The following is a 24368-nucleotide window of genomic DNA, read 5'->3' on the forward strand; positions in this document are numbered from 1 at the left end:
AGAGAGAGAGACAGACAGAGAGAGAGAGACAGACAGAGAGAGAGAGAGAGAGAAGGGGAGGGACAGAAAGAGAGGGAGACACAGAATCCAAAGCAGGCTTCAGGCTCCAAGCAGTCAGTAAAGAGCCCCACGTGGGGCTCGAACTCACAAACTGCAAGATCATGACCCAAGCTGAAGTCGGATGCTTAATTGACTGAGCCATGCAGGTGCCTATTGGGGTTTGCTTCTAAATTGACCTTGCCACATTCACTTTTAATCTGATAAATCTATATTAGAGCATGCATGGCCAGAGATTTTTTTTTTTTGTCTATGATAGAGCTAGTTTTTTTCTTGAAATCTCTCCCTAGTGAAACTAAAGTGATGAAGATAATTTTTCATTTTATATTGGTGCACAACTTTACATTTTCTGTATTACTAATACATATATTTTAAATTTACACTTAGCAGTTTTATTATGATATTCTAAAGTTATGATTTTGGAATTATTTCAAAGAATACTTCTGGTGTCAACCCTATGATAAGAGCTATATGAATAAGAAATTATCCATGTATTAGATAAATGGTTTTCTTGATTTCTGCTTTTCATTTCCTATTCTACCATTTACCTGTTCTGTAGCTTTGCATAAATTAGTTACACCTCTGTCATAGTTTCTTCCAGTGTAAACCAGGACTGATATTTTCTCTCTGCTCCCTGGAGATGAAATGAGAAGTTGTGGTTTAGGGTTTTGAAACAGTTTGGATTCCATGCTCAAAGTCTGTGATGTCACTTCTAATAAGTCATGCATTACTACATTCTCTAATTTGAAGCATTTCCACAAATCAGATTAAAAAATATGATACCAAATCACCATGTTTTATGTAAGAAATGAAACATAAAGACTTTATATAAAATCTTTATGAAAAATTTAATGTGAGGATATGTTTGATTTGGGGTTTATAAGTCTTTCTGAATTTTAAATACTTCCTCAAACAACCCTAAGAAAGATATGGAAACAATTGGATAAAGACTGACAGCAGTGAAAGATTTGTAATTTTTTTCTTCCAAGGTTAATATTAGATTATTTTCCATCACATATACACAACTTTAAAGGAAAACTGTTGTTTCATTTTATTAATCCCGTTTACAAGCCTAGATCAAATGCCATTTCGTCTGAAGTGTCACATGAGCAAGGAAGTAGTCCCCTTTCCTCCATAACTACTTTGACATGTAATTGTTGTGGTTCTTCCCACAGAACTTTGTGGATATGGAGTGTTTTCCGTGTCTGGTCTCCCCTCTGCTTCTTGACCCCAGGAGCATATCTTTTTTGACTTTGAATTTTCTGTTGATGCTGTTACTGCATGGTTTGCAACCTCTGGTAGATCTGGGCTTACTGTGGCTGCTTTTAAAGAAAATACTGTAATTTGGGAGCAAAATAATGTGTAACTCTAGTTGTTGCAAGGAATACATGAGGTAAAACTCCTGCATGTGCTGAGAATCACGTAATGTTCTTGGTTTTCCCCTCTGCACTTTCATATTTTCATCTAACACTCATGGGGAATGGCTTACAGCTTTTGCAGCTTCGTTTTGAGGAAACTGACTAGTCTGACCTAATTCTGAGTCTATCCCCTGCTAACTATTGATATTGGACAGTTTATTTAGCTTCTTTTTTTTTAAGTTGATTTATTTTTTTTGAGACAGAGCACAAGCAGAAAAGGGGCAGAGAGAGAAGGGGACAGAAGATCCAAAACGGGCTCTGTGCTGACAGCAGAGTGCCTGATGCGGGGCTCAATCTCACAAACTGTGAGATCATGACCTGAGCTGAAGTCAGACACTCAACTGACTGAGCCACCCAGGTGCCCCTGGACAATTAATGTCTTTCTCCACACTAGGGGTTTCTAAAAAAAAAATAACGTTTATTTTTGAGAGAGAGAGAGAGAGACAGAGCGAGAGTGTGAGAGGGGCAGAGAGAGGGAGATACAGAATCTGAAGCAGGTTCCAGGCTCTGAGCTGTTAGCACAGAGCCTGATGCAGGGCTCGAGCTCAAGAACTGTGAGATCATGACCTGAGCCAAAATTGGAAGCTCAACCAACTGAGCCACCCAGGTGCCCCTCTATGCCTGGGGCTTTTAAACTATGACCCACGGACCAAATCAAGCTCACTGCCTGTTTTTGTATGGTCCATGAGCTAAGAATAGTTTTTACATTTTAAATGTTTGAAAAAAATTTAAGAAGAGTAATATTTTGTGACATAAAAATTATATTAAATTTTGTATTTTAGTATGCATAAATTAAGTTTTAATGTAATGCAGTCATGCTTATTCATTTATGTATTGTCTATGGCTGCTTTTATGCTACAATAGTTAAAGTATATGATTCACAAAGCCTAAATTTTTTGTCTGACTCTTTGCAGAGAAAGTTTGCCTATTCCTGTTCTTTTTTTTTTTTTGCCTATTCCTGTTCTAATTGTCAGTTTCCTCTTCTGTACAATGGGAAAAATAGCACCTATTTCAGAGAGATTTGAGACAGTGTGTGAAAAATGCTTAGTAGGGGGCCAACAGATATTAAGTACTTAGTAAATGTTAGCTATTGGTGTTATTATTATAATATTTGTAGTTTTTATCTTATAATTTGCATAGGAAACATGGGCCTAAAATTTGCTTCCTTTGCTACTCAATAAAAATAGAATTATTTTTATATTATTGTTACATAAAATCATTTTATTTCATTTGTATTAAAATATTCTGGTATTCCTGATATTCAAAGACCTCCCCAAACTCGCCTCAACCTACTCTGCCATTTAATTTCACATAACTATCTTCATCTTCCTCACTCTAGCCCAAATGTACATCCCAAGAGCTCTTTACACCTTCCCTGTTCTGTTTCCCCCCTCATCTCCCACTTCCACACGCCAAGTCTAGCCCACCTTTCAGAAGCTGGCCCCAACATTGCCGCCTTCACACACCGCTATTATTTGTGTGCACACTATGTGACACAGTCCCCCTTCCCCAGCAAAGAAAACACAGAAGAGTTTTGGGAGTAAATCCTCTCTCCTCAACTTTCTTGAACATTCTGTCCCTACATGTGAGAGCAGACATCACTTTCTAGGTTGTGTTTTAATTATGTACGCACTTCTGATCTGTTCTCTCGCAGATATGAAAACAGGGCAATGCCATTGTTCTGTATAGTCCCCCAGATGTGTTTACGCATAGCAGTATCTAATGCATGTTTTTTTTCCAAATGTGTACGTTTATCTTTTTTCCTTCTGACTTTCTAAAGTATGAATTTCTGGCCTCTTTTCAGACAGAATTCCTTGACATAAGCCAGCTGTCTTTCATCCATGATTTGGGACCAAAGGGCATGTAAGTTCCGTGTTGCATCTTAAAGAGAAGTGTGAAAGTTGATAAGCATTACCATTTGATTTGCCAGCATGCCATGGTGACAAAGCCTACCTGGCTTTCCTGCTACCTTCTTTTCTCCTCAACAGAGTCAGAGCCTCTCAGGGACTCTATTTATACACAGTGGTACCTTGCTATGTTGAACAAGGGAATCAACTGCTCCACTCTCTTCCTTATTACAGCCCAGATTTCCTCTGGCCCAGCAGTAGGAATGTTTAATACAGGCGGCAAATAGGAAATACGGGAGAAAGCATTAGAAATAAATATACACTATTGTATATTGGAAAGTGGCCAAGAGAACAGATCTTAAAAGTCCTCATCACAAGGAAAAAATGTAGAACTGCATGTGGCGATGGAGGTTAACAGACTTGCCGTGGTGATCATTTTGCAATATATACACATACTGAAACAATGTGTTGTATACCTGAAACTAGTATAATGTATGTGAATTGAAAAAAAAATCAAATATGCCAGATCCCTTCTTTTAACAAGTTACAAAAGTTAGCTATTTCTCACTCATTTTCATGATTAAAAATAATACTGTGTAAAATTTGTTAGGTAACAAGATTGGAATTTACTTATTATTTTCCCTCATAATGAGAGAGCTTGATGTTATTTATATAGAGCCTACTTAGCTTCTTGAGTTAAGAGCATTGTTAGTAATTGTTTTAATTTTTTTCTTTCATTAAGCCATTAGTATTTATTTATTTATTTATTTTTTTTTTTTTAATTTTTTTTTTCAACGTTTTTTATTTATTTTTGGGACAGAGAGAGACAGAGCATGAACGGGGGAGGGGCAGAGAGAGAGGGAGACACAGAATCGGAAACAGGCTCCAGGCTCCGAGCCATCAGCCCAGAGCCTGACGCGGGGCTCGAACTCACGGACCGTGAGATCGTGACCTGGCTGAAGTTGGACGCTTAACCGACTGCGCCACCCAGGCGCCCCCATTAGTATTTTTTTAATGTTTATTTATTTTTGAGAGAGAGAGAGAGAGAGAGATTGAGATCATAACTGGGGGAGGACAGAAAGAGAGGGAAAGAGAGCATCCTAAGCAGGCTCTGAGCTGTCAGTGCAAGGACCCACACAGAGCTCGATCTCATGAACCATGAGATCATGACCTGAGCTGAAGTCAAGAGTTGGTTGCTTAACCTCTGAGCCACCCAGGCGCCCCAAGCCATTATTATCATTATTTCTTGTCCTATATTTCAAAATCAAGATATTTCTCTTTCCAAAGCTCTCATAGCTGTGCTCTACTCCTTTGGTATGACTTGGTCCTAGAACTGTAGGTGAAAAGATGCAGAAATCCCTGGGAACATGTGGGCGAGCACCTCCAGTGGTCTCAATGTGAGCTGAACCATTCCTTTGCAGGCATTTGGCAATGTGTGGGGTCTTTTTCAGCTTGTCACAATGACTAGAGGGTACAGTCAGCATTTGGAGCCAGAAGCAAGGATGCTTAAGGTCTGCAGTGTGAGTAAGAGAATGTTGCTGGCTTCAATCCGACCAGGTGCTTTTAGAGATCAGCTGCTAGAATATCCAGACTAGCGAATGTGACATTAAGCAATTTGAGAGTGAAGGAGGAAAGGGTGGGAGGAAAGTTATGTAACAGTTTATTTAGTCCCAAGTTGCGGGGCTGTATCAGCTAAGTGTGAGTTGGAAATTTGAAGATGCCGGGTTAACTTGATGTGTCTTTCAGAGAAGGTATGATAATGAAGAGATCCGGGGGACACAGAATACCAGGCTTAAATTGCTGTGGTCAGGGAAGAGCCTGCTACCGCTGGTCAAAAAGGTAGGACTTGGCAGCTTTGTGTATTCGTTTTAATAGACTGGGTATTTGGGAAGTTTTCACCTACTAGTTTTCAATTATGAATCAATTATATATCCTTTGAAAGTCACAGCAGAGCAAATTTTAAATTATTTTACGTTCCAGTCTTCAGCATCCATTTAACCATTAAAACTCAAACGTGGACTTGTAGGTAGAGTGTGCAAACTTTATTATATACATAAAGACCTGGTGGGCCACAGAACTCCACAACTGGTCGGCCAAAGGACACATACAAGTGGCCAATGAGCACAAGTAGATATCTCAACATCACTAGTCCTTAGGGGAATGCAAATCAAAACCAGAGCGAGGTTCAATTTCATACCCAGAAGGATGGCTCTCGCGAGAAAGATGCACAAGAACAAGTGTTGACAAAGATGTAGGGAAATTGGAATACTCCTACATTGCTGGTAGAAATATAAAATGGTGCAGCCACTGCAGAAAACAGTGCAGCAGTTCCTCAAAATATTAAACATAGGAAGTGAGATTACTGGGGCATATGGTAACTCTAGGTATTTACCCAAAAGCATTGAAAAAAATATGTCTGTATCAAAACTTGCAGATGAATGTTCATAGCGGCATTATTCAGAAGAGCCAAAAGGTAGGGACAACCCAAATGTCCATCACCTGATGTATGGTTAAATAAAATGTGGTTTATGCATACAGTGGAATATTTTGTGGCCATACAAAGGGGTGAAGAAGATTAATGGATATGGGGTTTCTTTCTGGGTTGATGAAAATATATAGTTGTACAACTTTCTTGAATATATTACAAACCGGTGAATAAATACAATTTTAAAGGGTCTTAAAGTATGTGAATAGATGTCTAAAAATTTTTAATGGAAAAAAAGAGAAGTACTAATACATGCTATATTATGAATGAATCTTGAAAACATTATGCTAGGTGAAGAAAGCCAGACACGAAAGGCCACATATTATATGATTCCATTCATATGCAATGTCCAGAACAAACAAATCTATAGAGATAGAGTCTGTGAGTGGCTTCCAGGGGCTGGGACGAATGGACAGTAGAAAGTGACTGCTAATGGATATGGGGTTTCTTTTGGGGGAGTGACAATATTCTGAAATTAGATATTAATGGTGATGGTGCACAACTTTATGAATATACTAAAAAGCCACTGAACTGTATACTTAAAAAAATAAACTAAAAAAAGAAAAGAAAAATTGGTCAGACTTCAGGGACGATCAGTTTAGATCTACATTTGTGAGGATGTGTATTATGGTAAGTGTGATATAGACAGAGAACTTTAATTCATACCCTACCCAACCAAAGACTCCTGTGGGTCAGTATTCTCATCTGATTCTGCTTTGTGTTCTCAAAGCATTTATCACAATGTTTTGGATATAATAGACAATAGTTACTGGTTACAATAATAATTTACTGGAGTTTTGGAAAAATATTAAGAACTATATATTATTTCCCCAATTTTGAAAAAGATCTATGAGCTCATGTGTAATTATGAAATTGAGCTAAGTGTGTATTAAAAATATATAAACCCTAAGATTTACTTTTATACATATTTACACTACCAACAAAAAATACTGCTAAGTCAGGCTCTTATTTTCTCAGTTTTGAAAGGATGGAAGAAGTTACAAGGGAAAGATCAGGAGATTAGACTAGATAAAAATGGAAGATTCCTATGTTCTGACTAAACAATTATACTAAAATAAAAAAGGAAGTAATATACTAGAAAATACTGGTTTTCAAATGAACTGCTGTAACTTGCATAATCGCCCAGTAGGGGGCCCTGGTACAGATTCCTCCTGAGCAGTCCTCCCCGCTCACCAGCTTTGGCTGGGGCCAACCTCAAGGTTGCAGAGGGCAAGCCCTTGGGAATCTTTGAAGACACTCCGGGCAGTTAGGGTCTGCGTGCAGAGCAGAGTGGAAGCGTTCACAGCCCCCAGAAGCAGCCGTTAGCCAAGACCTGGCAGGAGTCCAGTCCCCTCCACCCTCTGGTGGCGTGACACTGCAGCAAGCCCTGCACTGTCTCTGGAGTCCCCTGGCAGGTTTGCAGCCCAGCTGCCCACAGTAAAGTACATGCAGACACAACAAAACACGACACATCCTTGATGGCTCCTTTCTTGCTCTACCTTCCCGTCCTTCCCTGCCAGGGCTCCTAACAACTCCCTAAGATGCCCCTTTTATAAACCACTTTTACTCACATCCTTTTCTCAGAGTGGACGCGTGGGCCAGCCCAACCTGAGAGATCTACTCAGGAAATAGAAGCCTTGGTCTGGTCCATGCAGTCATTTAGTGAGTGCCTAATGTTGGCCTGGATGTGCTCTAGCTCTTGTAAGAGAGCATGCCCCCACAGAGCATTACCAGAGGAGCAGTGAAGGCAGTGACAAAGTGGACAGGCTGTGTAAACGATATCTGTGCAGCAGGGGGCCGGAGCTTTGAAGGAAAACGAAGGCAACGGGATGGTGATGGACTTGAGGATGGGAGAGGGTGACTTTAGTTCCAGATGTCAAGGAACTGCTGTTGGAGTTGTAACCTCCATGAGAAAGGGCAGCCAGAAAAGATGGGGGCCAGACTTGATTATATAAAAGAATATACCTCCCTCACATCTTAAACTTTGTCTTGGTTGAAGCCTGATTTAATCCAATCTAAAAAGATATGATCCAGCCTGGAATGAAATGTGTCATCATTTTAAAATTGTGTAAATCTTTCCATGAAGATTGAAGCCTTGGTTCCCCCATTAGTAAGTATTTCCTGAATCACATTTGTGGGATATAAAATATCAGTACCAAATAAAATGATAAGATAGAGCTGACAAAATTAGTTGAGACATTTTCTCATGGTAGAAGCTATTGGTATCTAAATAGGAGTTACTTTTAAGGATGATGCGCTCATAACTTGCTCTTTTTTATATTTAGACCCATAAAAAGCATTCTGACCACTTTCTCATTTATGCTATATTGACAAACCAGATAAAACAAACTGGGCAATTAAACTTGCAATCAAGTCTCATGATGACCTTCTCTCAGGGACAAGTAAAAAGAAAAAGAAAGAAAGACAAACAGGGTAAACATTTCTTCCCACAATTTAAAACATCTGCTTTAACAGCTTATCTATGGAGCAACTCCTCTGCATCTGGTAGTGGAGTAGATGAGAATCTTCTTATCTCAAATAATGTCTGAAGAGAGGGAGAGGTATAGATTTTACGAAATAAATGTAGGACTTATTTTGCTGAACTTTGAGCTATACCAAGAATTCAACAGACACTAACGAAGCAGAGAAATAATTTGAGGTAAGTGTTAGGAGGAAGCTAAACATGATGGAGAAGTGGACTGGGGTGGGCTGGGCTGGGTCGGGGACAGCTTTTTAAGATTGAGTAGCTTGGGAAGGCCTCCCTGTGGAGAAATGTTGAAGCAGGGAGTTGAGTAACAGGAAAGGACTGCCCATCGGAGGATCTAGAAGAAATCATTTGTAGGCAGAGGGATAACAAATGTAGAAGGCCCAAAGAATAACCTTGGCAAGTCTGAGGAACAGCCAGACCTAGGAGGTGGGAGGGAACAGTAGAAGGTGAGGCTGAGAAGGTCATGGCTGGTTCCTGTGGTTTGGCCACATTTTAAAGCCCCAGCAAGTAGTGGCCCAGGCAGGAGGCATCTTGTTAGAACAGACTATGATCTCACCTACTTTGAAACAAGAATGTTTGTAAAAGTGCATATTTATTGGTGGGAGGCACGGTGCTGAGCTACGTAGGTGAATCATCTGTTACTTCTCACAAACGTGTCTGAGCTGCGCACTGCTGTTATCCCCATTGTATGGATTTAGACCTCAGGCTCAGTTACCCAAGTTCACACAGTCAGGCGGGTGGCGGAGCTGGGATCAGAGCCCAGGGAGCTGGGATCGGGCTCCCAAAGGCTAGCTGACGAACTCCTTTCTTGTTGCATATCCTCCTATTAAGGAAAAAAATCGATTGACAAAAGAGAAAGGAAAGAAATCAGGAGAGTTTTAATGAATGGCATAATTAAGAAGAGCTTTATATAAAGGCCAGGAGTCAATTTACCCTGATATCTAGTGACTATTAAAGAGAATTTGTTACCAGAATAGAAATTATTATCTTTTGCACTCAGCGTTCAAAATCCAGCTGTCACTGCTACGCAGTGCTCTATTTCCAGGCTGCCGCCTCTTGGAGGGGTAGGGCAGGAATGCACGTAGGATGCCTGCACATGTGTGGCACCCCCAGAGCTGACCAGGGCTCTGGCCCTGCAGTCCACCAGCTGTCATTGCCATTGCTGAGGAACACTGTTTACAGCCTGTACAGAGCCTCTGCAAATTAAAGAAAAGTACCCATTTCTGCAGGAAGACACAGCCTACCTCGGAGCCCCCCTTCCCCGGGGTATCCTGGTGCAGGCTACATCTGTACAGTGGTACCTGGTGGCCTGTTCCTATGGACGTGTTTTGCAGCCTTTGCCCTGGTGGTTGTGCCACCAGCCTCTGCTCCCAGAAGCATTTCTGAGATGTGTTTTGTCATGCCGACCATGGGAGCTGGTACACCTGGATAGGGGTCATCCCATCGTCATCCCACACTGTTGTCCGTGGCGTGGAGGTCTGGCGAGAGCCAGCTCTGATGCCATTTGCGTATCCTGGACTTCCAGGTAGACAGGTTCACGGGTCTGCTGCAGGGTCTTTCTTCTCAGATTGGCAAACCTGCCAGCCTCGGGGTTCAAAGCTTCTGTGGCTCCTTCCCAGTCATCAGCATAGCACAGCAGTCCCGTGGGGCTGTGGCGTGCCATGTGCCCGCTAACTTGTACCACGAGTCAAGCCAGGACAAGGGACTGCCTTTAAAGAAGGAACTTTAACAGATATGTGATCCATCCACTCTCTTTTATCGCTAACTGAGTTTTATCGACAAGCAAGCTACATGTCTGCACTCATAACTCAGGCCCTCAGAACCACTGAGTCCTTGTTTATATCATGGCCTGGGCATTTTTATTGAGCAGTGCTATGAGAATTCTTATAAAGTGTATAATTTCTGCATTTGCTGACAGTTATTGAAAACGTTATCCATTATACTATTCAGTTGCCTTCTCTTAGGTCCCACATGAGAAACTTCTTTGGAATTTAATTTTTGAGGGATACCTTTTTATTTCTTTAATTTATTCACTGGGTAAGAAAAACCGGGAAGCTCAGACCCACCCTGGCATGCCATCACCATAATAATGTTGATGTTGTGGTTCGGTATTTGCTTTCTGTGACCTTGATGCTTTTCCTTTTTTTAACCATATCACATGTATGCCCTTTACTGTACATTATCCAAGATCCATCCCACCCACTTTTATTGGGTAGGAGTCAGCCTATATTAAAACACAAATGAATGAAATGAAACTACGTGGAGATTTGTCTGTATTAAATCCCATATTATAAAGCCACTAAATCGTAACGTGGTTAGCAAGTTCAGTAACAATTTATTATAGATTTACAGCATTGTTTAACTTGTGTTCCAGTGTTCTGGTCTTTCCTGTTCCATAATGTGCTTTACTTTGTCTAATGTTTGGTATAATATGCCCATTGATATTTTATTCGGTTATGAACTGATTTATTTGATCAGTATACAATTGCAAGTAAACGTGATTATACAGTGGTGTATGCAGTGTGAGACAGTTGCCATTTACATTCACTTTATTTAAAGTTTATTTATTTATTTTGAGAGAGACAGAGACAATGTGAGTAGGAGAGGGACAGAGAGAGAGGGAGAGAGAAAATCCCAAGCAGGCTCTGTGCTGTCAGCTCAAAGCCCAGTGTGGGGCTCAATTTCACAGATTGTGAGATCATGACCTGAACCGAAATCAAGAGTCGGATGCTTAACTGACTGAGCCACCCAGGCACCCCATATAGTTACCATCTGTCACCATGCAAAGTTATTACAATATTATTGACTATATGCCTTGTGCTGTATTTTGCATCCCTATGACTTATTTACTTTATAACTTGAAGTTTGTACCTCTTAATCCCCTTCACCTATTTTGCCTGTCCTTCCACCCCTCCTTGCTCTCGTAACTAACAGCTTGTTCTCTGTATTTATGAGCCTATTTCTATTTTGATTGTTTGGGTTTTTTTAGATTTCACATATAAGTGAAATCATATGGTATTTGTCTTTCTCTGACTTCTACCACTTAGTGTAATATCCTCTCTAGTTCCATCCATGTTGTCGCAAATTGCAGGATCCCTTTTTTATGGCTGAGTAATAGTCCACCACGTTTTCTTTATTCTTTCATTGATAGACACTTAAGTTACTTCCATATCTCAGCTATTGTAAATAATGCTGTAGTAAACTTGGGGTGCAGACATCTTTTCGAATTAGTGTTTTTGTTTTCTTCAGGCAAATACCTAGAAGTGGAAATGCTGGATCATTTGGTATTTCTGCTTTTATTTTTTAGAGGAACCTCCATACTGTTTTCCAGAGTGGCTGCACCAATTTACAGTCCCATTAGTAGTGCTCCAGGGGTCCCTTTTCTCCACATCCTCACCAACACTTGTTATTTCTTGTCATTTTGATAAGACAAAGAATTTGTAGCCACAGAATCTGCATAACAGGATACCCACGTGATGCATATTCACAGCCAAGTAGAAGAAGAATTATCTTATGTTATTCTAGTAGCTTGCTAACCTGCACATTACATCTCTCTTTATCCTTCATACCTTTCTTTCTGAAACATAGTTATAATGATATTATCATCCTATTTCTTGCCTGGGCATGAGGAGTCTCTTATTTAATAAGAACCCTGGTGGTGTGGTCTTTTTGTTGTTTTTTGTTTCTTGGTTTTTTTTTTTTTTTTTTTTTTTTTTTTTGTTTTGTTTTTTTTTTTTCAAACACAGATTGTTAGGCCTTTTTAATGGATCTGTGGTGGGGCTTGGGAATATATTATTTTTTTGAACAAACATCTCCAGATATTCTGATGGCAAAGCAGGTTTAGGAAACACTGGTTCAATGATATAAAATCAGCCTTCTGAGCATTTCCATCAGACCCTCCTCAATATGGCCTTTGTCCATTTTCCCCTTTCTCCACTCATTTGCCCATTTTTCTTTACTATCCTCCGAGACCCTGGCCTCACCAAACTCTCTTCCAACACGTGCTGCATTTCCACACCTCAGTGCCTTTTCCAACTCTTCCCTCAGTGTGGGATGCACACCTTGCCACCCTGCTTTGGGCTTTATTTAATAGGATCCTTTCTGGCCTTGCTGCGATCCACGTCTTTGGGAGAGTGCCTCTAGCCCTTTCTCTGAGAACTAAGGACTCCCTCCTCCTTACACCCATTACCTTTTCATTTTCTAGTACCTTGTTTGTACCCCACTAGCCTAGTAAGCTCTCTGGAAACCTCTGTGCTGTTTCCACCTCTGCCCTAACTCCCAGCTTATCACTGTATTTTTCCACTACGAAACTCTCAAATATATATCGAATTGAATACATACATACTTTGGAGAGATCATGTCCTATTGAATATCATTTATGAATAGTGCTTAAAACCACAAGTAATTTGAATTTTTTTGTGTTTATTTGTTTTTGAGAGAGAGAGAGAGAGAGAGAGAGAGAGCGCACAAGCAGGGGCGGGGCAGAGAGACAGGGAGAGAGAGAATCCTAAGCAAGTTTTGAGCTATCAGCGTGGAGCCTGATGCGAGGCTCAAACTCACAAACTGTGAGATCATGAGCTGAGCCGAAACCAAGAGTCAGATGCTTACCTGACTGAGCCACCCAGGCGCCCCAAACCACAAGTAATTTGAAATGAAAAACAGAATATGTGGAGTATTCGATGCTCATTGGGTTATTTTCAAAGGATGATTTTTATCTACTGAGAGGCTTATTTACCTCTTTTATGATAGTTTATTTTAGTAAACATTTTTCCAGTTCATTTCCATTTTTCCAACAGCTTGGGCTCCTGCTGTACATCCTGCAAGCATCACCTGCCGATGTTGGGGACATTCTTTCAGGCTTTGCCATTAGTGTATAAAAAGCTAATGAATTACTTTGAATTGCTTGATCCGGGTCCTTCTTAGGAAACTATGATAGACTCCTTATGAGTTTTTGTTGTTGTTTCATGGTGATTTTTAAAAAAAGAAATCCTCTGTGTAAAAAAAAAAAAACAATATTATATCTACAGTCTGCTGGAATGTTTACCTAGCTCGTCATAATTTGTTGTTTTTGTTTCAGTAATTCAATACAACTCTAAAATACTTATTACCTTCTTACAGGTGGTTGATAGTGAAAGATTCCTTCTTACTATATATGAAACCAGACAGTGGTGCCATTGCCTTCGTCCTGCTGGTAGATAAAGAATTCAAAATCAAGGTGGGGAAGAAGGAGACAGAGACAAAATACGGGCTCCGAATTGATAATCTTTCAAGGTAGAAATTTCAAGTATTTTAAAAAGATTTCTCTCAAAAACAAAGTTTTTCTCCCAACCTTAAGTGAAGGAGGAGGTAAATAATTTAAATGTTAGAACATTGTTATTTAGAACTCATCTTTAAATTTTTTTTTTTTTAACGTTTATTTATTTTTGAGACAGAGAGAGACAGAGCATGAACGGGGAGGGGCAGAGAGAGAGGGAGACACAGAACCGGAAGCAGGCTCCAGGCTCTGAGCCATCAGCCCAGAGCCTGATGCGGGGCTCGAACTCACAGATCGCAAGATCGTGACCTGAGCTGAAGTCAGCACTTAACCGACTGAGCCACCCAGGCGCCCCGAACTCATCTTTGATCAAAAATAATGAAACTACTTTTCTTTATATACATTTTTAAGAATTAAATATTCAGGGTGCAACAGAATAAGTAATCACATGTATCGATTTGTGTTTGTTTTAACAAAATGTATGCCTATTAATAAAATTAACTACTCAATGGTACCAGTTTACCAAACAGATAAGCTAAGGAGTGATAGTTTCACATTTTTAAGAAACAAAACTTTATAAATTGATATCCTTTAGTTAACATAAAAATGTGATTTGATTTACAAAAATTCTATTTACACATAGATTTTAAGAAAGATCTCTTGAAAGGATACTCAAGCATACATTTACTATAGATTTTATTAGTGTGTGTGTTGATAAATGTTTCTTTCTGGAAGGCTATAGTTATGTAATACGTGTTGTCATTTTCTCTATATATACATTTGGCCTCATGTATATGAATATATTATACATAAATTTTTCTCTTTTTCACACATTGACTATATATGTGTACACACACACACATTCACATCCTTTCTAATACACATTGGCATGTGTTTTGTGTGTCTGTGCATGTATGTATGTGAAAAGATGACCTTCCTGATTTTCTCTGATGGTAAAAGGTTCAAGATTATTCCCCTCACAGTCTGGTACAGTTCTAGGTCATAGTAAATACCTTTATGCATGTTAGCATGAAGGAGTGAGTAAATAACCTGAAAATTTATTTTGGCTATATTGCCACGTATTGCTCTATATATACAGTTTAAAAACTTGCTGAAAATGTTCAGAAGTCTGCTTTCTTGATAAAAGTAAGATGCTCTTTGCTTAAAATTTTCAACAAAATGGCATGTGTTTAATTGTTAATTTTTTTTTAAAGAGACAAAACACAGAGTGATCATTCTTTTCCACATTTTGCTTTTCTTTGAAGGACTCTTATTTTAAAATGCAACAGCTATAGACATGCTCGGTGGTGGGGAGGGGCTATAGAAGAATTCATCCAGAAATATGGTACCAACTTTCTCAAAGACCATCGATTCGGGTCCTATGCTGCTATCCAAGAGAATACATTAGCCAAATGGTAAGATCATATTGCTCTAAGACTGTTGAGGTAGTCATAGTATCTAATATAATAGTAGGTGCAAATTCACCTGGAATCAATTTTCGAGGCTGTGGTAAGATAATATGCATTATACTTAACAAGGGCCTTTCTTTATAGGACCACCTGAGCATAGATTAGTTTTCCAACTTTTGTTTTTAGGATTTTTACAGTGAGCTTGAGACAGCTAGCTTTAGATTTTGAAGTTTGGCTTTAAAAGCTTAACGTCATACATTTTTTAATGATGCAAAGAAAATGTTTATTTAAGTTATTAGCCATAATCTAAAGACGAGAATTTACTTGCTAGGTATTTCTTTGAAATAAAAAGCATTGTGTGGTTTTCTGCCCATGGATTGGAAACTGGTCTGTTTTCAGTCTCAGAAGAACAATGGTGTGAGTTCAACAGGATGAGAGAATTCATCTGACTCATGTGATGATGAGACCAATTTGTTGTGCTCTCGGCAGAATCGGGTCGCTTGCTTCCGTCTACTTACTGTACTTCCTGCTAGTTAGTAGACAGAAGATGGTATTTTCAATCCTTGGTTTTCAGTTATGCAAAGTAAACTGGCGGCTTTGTAGAAGCCACCGAGGCAGTGGCTTCGGTCTTTCACTTTGCCGTAAAATATGTTTGCTTTCTTTCTTTCTGTAAAACAAAAATAAATGACACACACAAAAAACCCTTGTTTTTTAGGTACGTTAATGCCAAAGGATATTTTGAAGATGTGGCAAATGCAATGGAAGAGGCACAAGAAGAGATTTTTATCACGGATTGGTGGTTAGTATTTGTCTAGGGGGATTTGGTTCGGAGGCCTCTCTGTTTAGAAACGTAAAACAGTTGTGCTGTTCCAGAATCATATGTTATGAAAACCAGCAGTACCTGTAGATGGTCTGGCCAGAGTCTCAACCAATTAACTGGAATAGCCTTCAGTGAAAGGTCTTTTCAAAAAACTTGGCATCCAAATATATCCTTAAAATATTTAGTTTTAACAATTTTGGTTTGTCTTTCCAGTTGGAAGTAGACACAAGATTATTTTGTAGTGCAAACACAATTGTACAAGTGAGAGAAAATAATCTTCCTTGGGTGCCTTCCTCATTCGGCATTTCAGTCACCAGATTCAGTGAATATCGTTCTGGATTGTCCCTTTGAAGCTGGAAGAGTTCCATTTGCCTATTACTAGTAAAATGTCCTTGGTATTGACTAGGCCTGTTCAGCTTTTTTGGAGATACATCAGATTTCGGCTTTTTGACCCTCTTTACAAATCTCCATGAGAGCTATGATGCTTCACAGAGCCACTGGAAATCTTGTACCGAAAACTCATTTAGCTCTTGAGAAGTTGTTCTCTTGGAGTTGGTATATGCTTGATAGTTTGACTTTAGTTCCAGTTACCCATCTGCCTGGACAGTTAAAACCTACTGCAGATGCCAGAGTTGACTGCAGTGGAAATGAACCTGTCTTGAATCTGTTTTCCTTCTAAGAACTTAGTTGTTGAAATACTCCTTATTTTTCCCTGTCCTGTTTCCTTCCAAATGCTACCTTTCACATCTAAGCTGTGAAAATATCATCATAATTTATTTCCTCCTCATTCTAGATTTTGCGGGGGAGGGAAGAAGAATTAGGAATATGAACTCATCCTCTTCTACTCTTTTGTCTTAGTGATGTAGAAATATATAATTCTACAGCATGCTTTCCCAATCTGAGCACTATTGATATTTTAGCCCAGATAATTCTCTTTGTTATGGGAGGTTGTTCTGTGCATTGTGGGATGGTTAGCACCATCAGCAGCCCTGGCTTTTACGGATTAGATGCCAAATAGGCTCCTAGTTTGTGATAATGTCTTCAGACATTGCCAAATGTCCTCCAGAGGGCAGAGTCCTTCTTAGTTGAGAACCATTGATCTAGGGTCGATAGATGAGGTAAGTGGAGGTGCCTGGGTCACTCAGTTGGTTAAGTGTCCAACTCTTGATTTTGGCTCGAGTCATGATCTCACGTTCTCAAGTTTGAGCCCTGCATCGGACTCTGTGCTGGCAGTGTGGAGCCTGCTTGGGATTTTCTCCCTCCCTCTCTCTCTCTGACCCTCTCCTGCTCATTTTCTCTCTCCCTCTCTCTCCCAAAATAAATAAACTTAAAAAAGATAAAGTATATGATGGTCAGTATCACGTCTGTGAGCTTGTTTATTCTCGTGTGCGCGGAGGAGCTTAATCTTGGCCTTTATAGTCACATTTTGTCTCTCTACTCAGTTACCGGGAATAAAAGAAAGTTTCATACTTAAGAGCTATTTCTTTGGTTGAATACTTTATAACCACTTATGTGAATAAATTCAAGCTTAAAATAGTACTATATTCCTTCAGAAAATATTTCTGAAAGTTTGATGAAGACATGAGAGAGACTGAAAATAGTGTTTCCATTGAGCCCATATTTTCATGTTTTATGCAAGAAAATAATATTCTTTTGAAGGTTCTGAACACTAAAATACAGGCTCTCATTTAAACATCTAAAGAGTTGGAGCCTTGGATGTTTTCTACTGTCGGCAAGAAAATAAACCAGGTTATTTCTCTTCTATGGCTGTCTAGGATAACATCTTATTACCACACTACCTTTAAAATAAAACCTTCGTTGTAACTTCCCTCATCTTGTGAAGAAAATTCTTGTCGTGCCAGTATATTGCAAAAGAGAGCATCAGAAACTGAACCAGTGCTGATATGTCCAGATCTGAGAGAGTGAAAAGCATAAGTAGAAGATGCACATGTCCTATAGAAGCTTCTGATCTGATTCAAGAGCTGCCACATGCTTAAATGAAAACTGTACTAATAGGTTTATAAAATAATTCATGTGCAAACAAAGGGGGATACAGTGAAATGAGAAGCAACCTGGGACCTTCTAGTGCTTAGTTCCTTTGTTCATTAATTCATTTAACCACCCAGCCATTCATTCATTAACTTATTCACTCATTCTAGATCTATTTAGTGAGTACCCACTCTGTGACAGGTACCAAACTAGGCTGTGCATATATAAAGATGACTGAGAAGCAGCCCCTACTCTGAAATGAGATAGAGTAAGGAAGTCCTATGGAAGACAACAGATTGGGGAAAACTGAGTGATGAGCATTAAGATAGCAGGAGGCTGTGAAGAAGGAGGGAGCCCTGAGGCAGGGCGATAACTGAGCCTACAAAGCTTCACCTAAGAGAAGGCTGGCCTGGGGCTTAGTGCTGGAGTTGACCAGATGGAGATAGGCAAATGTTTTCGGCAGAGGGATAGCCAGGACCAAGGCATAGAAGGGTGAGAGTGCACAGCAACTTTGGAGGAGGGTGGAGGTTGTGTGGAGCTGAAGCATAGCATCCTTTGGAATGGCGGGTGGAGATGGCCCCCAAAAGATGGTTCAGGGGAAAACTGTGAAGGGTGCTGGCTGAGCTGCTAAGGAGTTTGCACTTAGTCCTGTGAACACTGGGAACCACTGACAATTTTTAAGCATGGGGATTTTAATCCAATTTGTTTTCTAAAAGGGATCATTCTGGTAATAGTGTAGAAGAGGAATTAAACACTGGTTCTAGAGAACACTTGGCACGCTCTTGTGTGCTCCATTCTCCAGGAGAGAAATGGCAACGGTCTTTGCTCAGACCACCTTAGGGACCTGACGATTACGGACTTGGGGCAAGTCCTGTTTATCTTTCTCAGGGGTAGTTTCTAAGGCACAAAGTAACATTGACAATAATAGTGATTATTTGTTAAATTCTTACAAGTGCCAGGGGCTATGTTATAGTTGAGAAAAGTGAGACCCATAAGGTGGAGGGGAAGGAAACTGCCCACAGTCACCCAGTTGGCAAGTGCCAGTGCCGGCTGGGCTCCAGGTGTGTCTGCTGTAGCGTCCCCGTGTCATGAAGCCACCTCTCAGGGGAGCCTGCCACTCGGATGGTGTCTGAAGTGCCTTTTATTTTTATTTGCTTATTTTTTTGAAGTTCCTTTTAGATCTAAGATTCTTTAAGTGCAGATTGAACTATTTTGAGGTACTAAATAAATTTGTAATCAGATTGGGATAGATTTAGTTAGGAGAAATTTTCTTTTTTTTTTTTTTTTAATTTTTGAAAAATGTTTTATTTATTCTTGAGACAGAGACAGGGCATGAGCAGGGGAGGGGCAGAGAGAGAGGGAGACACAGAATCTGAAGCAGGCTTCAGGCTCTGAGCCGTCAGCACAGAGCGCGACATGGGGCTCGAACTCACAAACCGCGAGATCATGACCTGAGCCGAAGTTGGACGCTTAACCGACTGAGCCACCCAGGCGCCCCAGGAGAAATTTTCTAAAGAGGTAAATTCTGAGGTAGGCTGTCCAGTTAGAAGAGGTAATGACTCATTAAACAGCCCAGACTATCTAAAAACTAAGAAGAGTACATTTCAGCTGGATGTGAAGGTGTCTTAAGAGATAGTTTCCATATAAAGATCAGTGAGCATTCTCTACTTCATGTGTCTGGATTAACCACAAGAACATTTGTTTTCTGTCTTTTCTGTGCTTGGTGCTATTTCAAGGACTTAGCTCTTCAGTGTCCATTGAAGTATGTCCTCAAATGAGGTGGGACACCAAGAGGTGGCTCCGAGCTCCATTGGTACATGGCTAATTGCTCTTAGGACAGATCTGGAGAGTGTGGCTTAGCTCAGATTTCTTCTTGATGGTGGTGATTATAATTCATCAGGCATGTGTCAGCAGGCACGTGTACGGTAGCATGTGGAGTCTTCACCATGGTGGGTTCTCTCCCCAGCCTGTCAGGGTGAGGAGTGCAAGCCGCGTCTGCCACAGCCTCTGTGCTGAGCCTATGCATGAACCATGTCAGAAATTGACAGGATTAGTAAAACTGAAGAGTTTTAAAGACCAGATTTTCTTTTTTTTTTTAAATTTTTTTTAACGTTTTATTTATTTTTGAGACAGAGAGAGACAGAGCATGAATGGGGGAGGGGCAGAGAGAGAGGGAAACACAGAATCGGAAACAGGCTCCAGGCTCTGAGCCATCAGCCCAGAGCCCGACACGGGGCTCGAACTCACGGACTGCGAGATCGTGACCTGAGCTGAAGTCGGACGCCCAACTGACTGAGCCACCCAGGCGCCCCAAGACCAGATTTTCTTAAGGTTTTAACTTTAATTCCAGTATAGGTAACATACAGTGTTACATTAGTTTCAAGTACACAATATAGCGATTCAACAGTTCTGTACGTTACTCAGTGCTCATCATGATAAGTGTCCTCTTTAATCTCTATCACCTATTTCACCCCCCGCCCCCTTCCCTCTGGTAACCATCAGGGTGTTCTCTGTAGTTAAGACTCTGTGTTTTGGTTTATCTTTTTTTTTTTTTTTCCTTTACTCATTTGTTTTGTTTCTCAAATTCAACATATGAGTGAGATCATATGGTAGCTGGCTTTCTCTGGCTGATTTATTTCACTTAGCATTATACTCTCTAGCTCCATCCATGTTGTCGCAAATGGCAAGATTTCATTCTTTTTATGGCTGAATAATATTCAATCTGACACACACACACATACACACACACCCCATCCCACATCTTATCTATCCATTTATCTATAGATGGACACTTGGGCTGTTTCCATAATTTAGTTATTGTCGATAATGCTGCTATAAACATAGGGTTGCATGTATCCCTTTGAATTAGTGTTTTTGTATTTCTTGGGTAAATACCCAGTAGTATGATTACTGCATTGTAGGATAGTTCTATTTTTAACTTTTTAAAAAAAATTTGTTTATTTTTGAGAGAGAGAAAAATGGAGGCATAGGAGTTGAAGCAGGTTCTGTGCTGATTGAGAGCAGAGAGCTGGTGTGGGGCTCAAACTTATGAACCGTGAGATCATCACCTGAGCTGAAACCAAGAGTGGGACACTTAACTGACTGAGCCACCCAGGTGTCCATATTTTTAACATTTTGAGGAACCTCCATACTGTTTTCCACAGTGGCTGCACCAGTTTGCATTCCCACCAACAGTGCTCGAGGGTTCTCCTTGCCAACACTTGTTAGCTCTTATGTTTTTTATTTTAGCCATTCTGACCATTGTGAGGTAATATCTCATTGTACTTTTGATTTGCATTCCCCTGATAATGAATGATATTGAGCGTCTTTTCATGTGTCTGTTGGTCATTTGTATGTCTTTTTTGGAGAAATGTCTGTTCATGTCTTCTGCCCATTTTTTAAAATTGGATTATTTGTTTTTTGGGTGTTGAGTTTTTCAGTTCTTTATTTTAGTTATTAAACCTTTATCATCAGATATGTCATTTGAAAATATCTTCTCCCATGCAGTAGGTTGCCTTTTAGGCTTTTTGTTTTGTTTTGTTTTTTACTTAAAAATAGTTGTATTTATATTCTACAATGTACTCAAATACTGGTTTTCTTACAAACTTTCTACAGGATGTTTTTTGAACAGATTCTTCACATTGTGTCTTGACTGTGTTCTTATGGAATTAAAGGGAAATAGTTTTGTGTGTTTCTATAGCTTAATTTGTACTAAAGGGATGACAGATGGTCACATGCAGTCCATGAAGGATTCTGACATGACGAATAGTCAGTTTTTTGACATGGGCCATCCATCCCTTTGATGCTGAAGGTAATGCATCTGTTGAAAGAAGTAATTATAGATTTGGATTACTGATCTCTGCCTCTTCCAGTTTTTCTATATTGTCTTCCCATATAATGTAAACTCTCGTGACTCTAGGATTAGATGCCAAAATGTTCCTTTGAAGCTTAGAAAAGTCTGGTTTTCCTGGCAAATTTTCCCATACTTCTGTCTCAGTATATTCATTATTTACATAGCAGCCAACTCTAATAAATTCTTGCCCTCAATAGGTGCATGTAATTAGCACAACTATTATACCTATTGCATCTGCATCTGGAATGAGTCTTGGATTAGGTGCCTCAGCTGGAAATAAAACATGCCATCCTGCAGAAACAGGGCCCACTAAGAGTCTAAAACTTAATCATATTCTTCACTTTCTGAAGAGCCCACATAGAAAATTTTCAATTCCAAGTCTTCAGACAGGTCCTCGATGCACTTGAAGGAGTTCTTGAACTGGACTGGGTTGTAGGAAGGAGAAGGAATATCCAGCACCACTACATTGTTCATTTGAACCTTTGGAAAAAAGCAAACAAACAATGAGAACAAGGGTCTTCTTGTGGCACAGTAAAGTCCAGTGTGCGGCTGTTAGAGACAGCGTAGACTCTGACCCTCGAAGCATCTGCCCCGTGTGGTGCAGCAGTGATTTGAGAAACTTTTTTCCTCTTTTTATTTATACCCGAGCACTCCACAGTGTTTTGTAGCTTTCCTGTTTTACTAAACTACAGCCCCCAATTGACTGCACCCAAGCTCTGACCCTCCTCCTCCAGCGAGGGCCTCACTGGGGAGCAAGATGGAGTCCCTCTCCCAGAATGGGTCACTTCAGCTCCACCTGCTGGTGTGGATTAGGACTGGTTACCTTTTCCTTTTGTTGATGATTTCCTTTGCTGTGGGGAAACTTTATTTTGATGTAGTCCTAACAGTTTATTTTTATTTTTATTTCCCTTGCCTCAGGAGACATATCTAGAAACATGCTGCTAGGATTAATGTCAAAGAGATTACTGCCTGTGCTCTCTTTTAGGATTTTTATGGCTTCAGGTCTCACATTTAGGTCTTTAATCCATTTTGAGTTTATTCTGGTATAAAAGTGGTCCAGTTTCTTTCTTTTGCATGTGGCTGTCCAATTTTCCCAACACCATTTACTAAAGACTGTCTCTTCCCATTTTATATTCTTGCCCCTTTGTCATAGATTAATTAATTCATTATATAAGTGTGGGTTTATTTCTGGACTCTATCCTGTTTTTCTGTGTCAGTACCATACTGTTTTGATTACTATAGCTTTGCAGTATATCTTGAAATCTGGGGTTGTGATACCTCCAGCTTTGTTATTCTTTCTCAAGATTGCTTTGGCTATTTGGGGTCTTTCATGGTTCCATACAAATTTTAGGATTGTTTATTCTAGCTTTGTGAAAAATGCTGGTGGTACTTTGATAGGAATAGTATAGACTTTTTGACCATATTTAGTCTTCTAATTCATGAACATGGAATGTCTTTGCATTTCTTTTTGTCATCTTGAATTTATTTTATCAATGTGTTATAGTTTTCAGAGTACAAGTCTTTTACCTTTTTGGTTAAGTTTATTCCTAGGTATTGTATTATTTTTGGTAGAATTGTAAATGGGATTGTTTTCTTAATTTCTCTTTCTGCTGCTCCATTATTAGTGTATATAAAGGCAGCAAATTTCTGTACATTGATTTTGTATCCTGTGACTTCACTGTATTTATTCATTAGTTCTAGTAGTTTTTCAGTGGAGTCTTTAGGGTTTTCTATACGTAGTATCAGGTCATCTGCAAATAATGAAAATTTTGCTTCTTCCTTTCTGATTTGGATGCCTTTTATTTCATTTTCTTGTCTGATTGCTGTGGCTAGGACTTCTAATCTATGTTGAATAAAAGTAATGAGAGTAGACATCTTTATGTTGTTCCTGATCTAGAGGAAAAGCTCTGTTTTTCTCCACTGAGTGTGATGTTAGCTGCGAATTTTTCACAGATGATCTTTATTATGCTGAGGTATGTTGCCTCTAAACCTACTTGATTGAGTTTTTCTTTTTTTTAATCATGAAGGATGTTGAACTTTGTTAAATGCTTTTCTGCCCTATTGAAATGATTATATGGTTTTTATCCTTTCTGTTGTTAGTGTGATGTATCACACTGATTGATTTGCAAATATTGAACCATCCTTGCATGTTTGGAATAAGTCTCATTTGATTGTGGTGAATGATTTTTTTAAAAATATGTTGTTAGATTTGGTTTGCTAATATTTTTGTTGAGGAAATTTGCATTCTGTGTTCATCAGATATTAGCTTGTAGTTCTCTTTTTTAGTGGTATCTTTGTCTGGTTTTGGTATCAGGGTAATGCTGACTTCATTGAATGTATTTGGAAGCTTTCCTTCCTCTTACATTTTTTGGAATAGTTTGAGGAGAATGGGTATTAACTAATTTTTAAAAGTTTGGTAGTGTTCACATATGAATCCATCTGGACTTTCATTTTTTGGTAGTTTTTTGATTACCAGTTCAAATTTGTTGCTTGTAATTGGTCTGTTCAGATTTTCTTCCTGGTTCAGTTTTAGAAGGCTATCTGTCTCTAAAAATGTATCCTTTTCTTCTAGGTTATCCATTTTGTTGGCATATAATTTTTCATAGTATTTTCTTGTAATCATTTGTATTTCTGTGGTATTATTTTCTTTCTTCTACTCATCTTAGGCTTTTTTTTTTTTTTCTAGTTCCTTTTGGTTCCTTTTGGTGTAACCTTTTGGTTAATTTGTTTATTTGGGCTTTTTCTTAT

General features: G+C 39.4%; 1 protein-coding gene and 1 pseudogene across 5 annotated transcripts in view; one reads left to right on the forward strand and one right to left on the reverse strand.

Moving 5' to 3' along the window:
- The window catches only part of PLD1 (phospholipase D1), a 213622-nt gene that overhangs the window by 87209 nt on the left and 102045 nt on the right, over nucleotides 1-24368 (forward strand). For all 5 annotated transcript variants that reach the window (XM_049628563.1, XM_049628566.1, XM_049628567.1 and 2 more), the window contains 5 exons: nucleotides 3280-3338; nucleotides 5069-5161; nucleotides 13414-13566; nucleotides 14815-14964; nucleotides 15674-15757. In XM_049628563.1, coding sequence (XP_049484520.1) covers nucleotides 3280-3338; nucleotides 5069-5161; nucleotides 13414-13566; nucleotides 14815-14964; nucleotides 15674-15757 — 539 coding nt within the window. The remainder of the gene's footprint in view (nucleotides 1-3279; nucleotides 3339-5068; nucleotides 5162-13413; nucleotides 13567-14814; nucleotides 14965-15673; nucleotides 15758-24368) is intronic.
- LOC125920631 (histone chaperone ASF1-like) lies at nucleotides 21029-24201 on the reverse strand (annotated as a pseudogene).

The sequence above is a fragment of the Panthera uncia genome, chromosome C2, assembly GCF_023721935.1.
Source record: "Panthera uncia isolate 11264 chromosome C2, Puncia_PCG_1.0, whole genome shotgun sequence".
Classification (NCBI taxonomy): domain Eukaryota; kingdom Metazoa; phylum Chordata; class Mammalia; order Carnivora; family Felidae; genus Panthera; species Panthera uncia.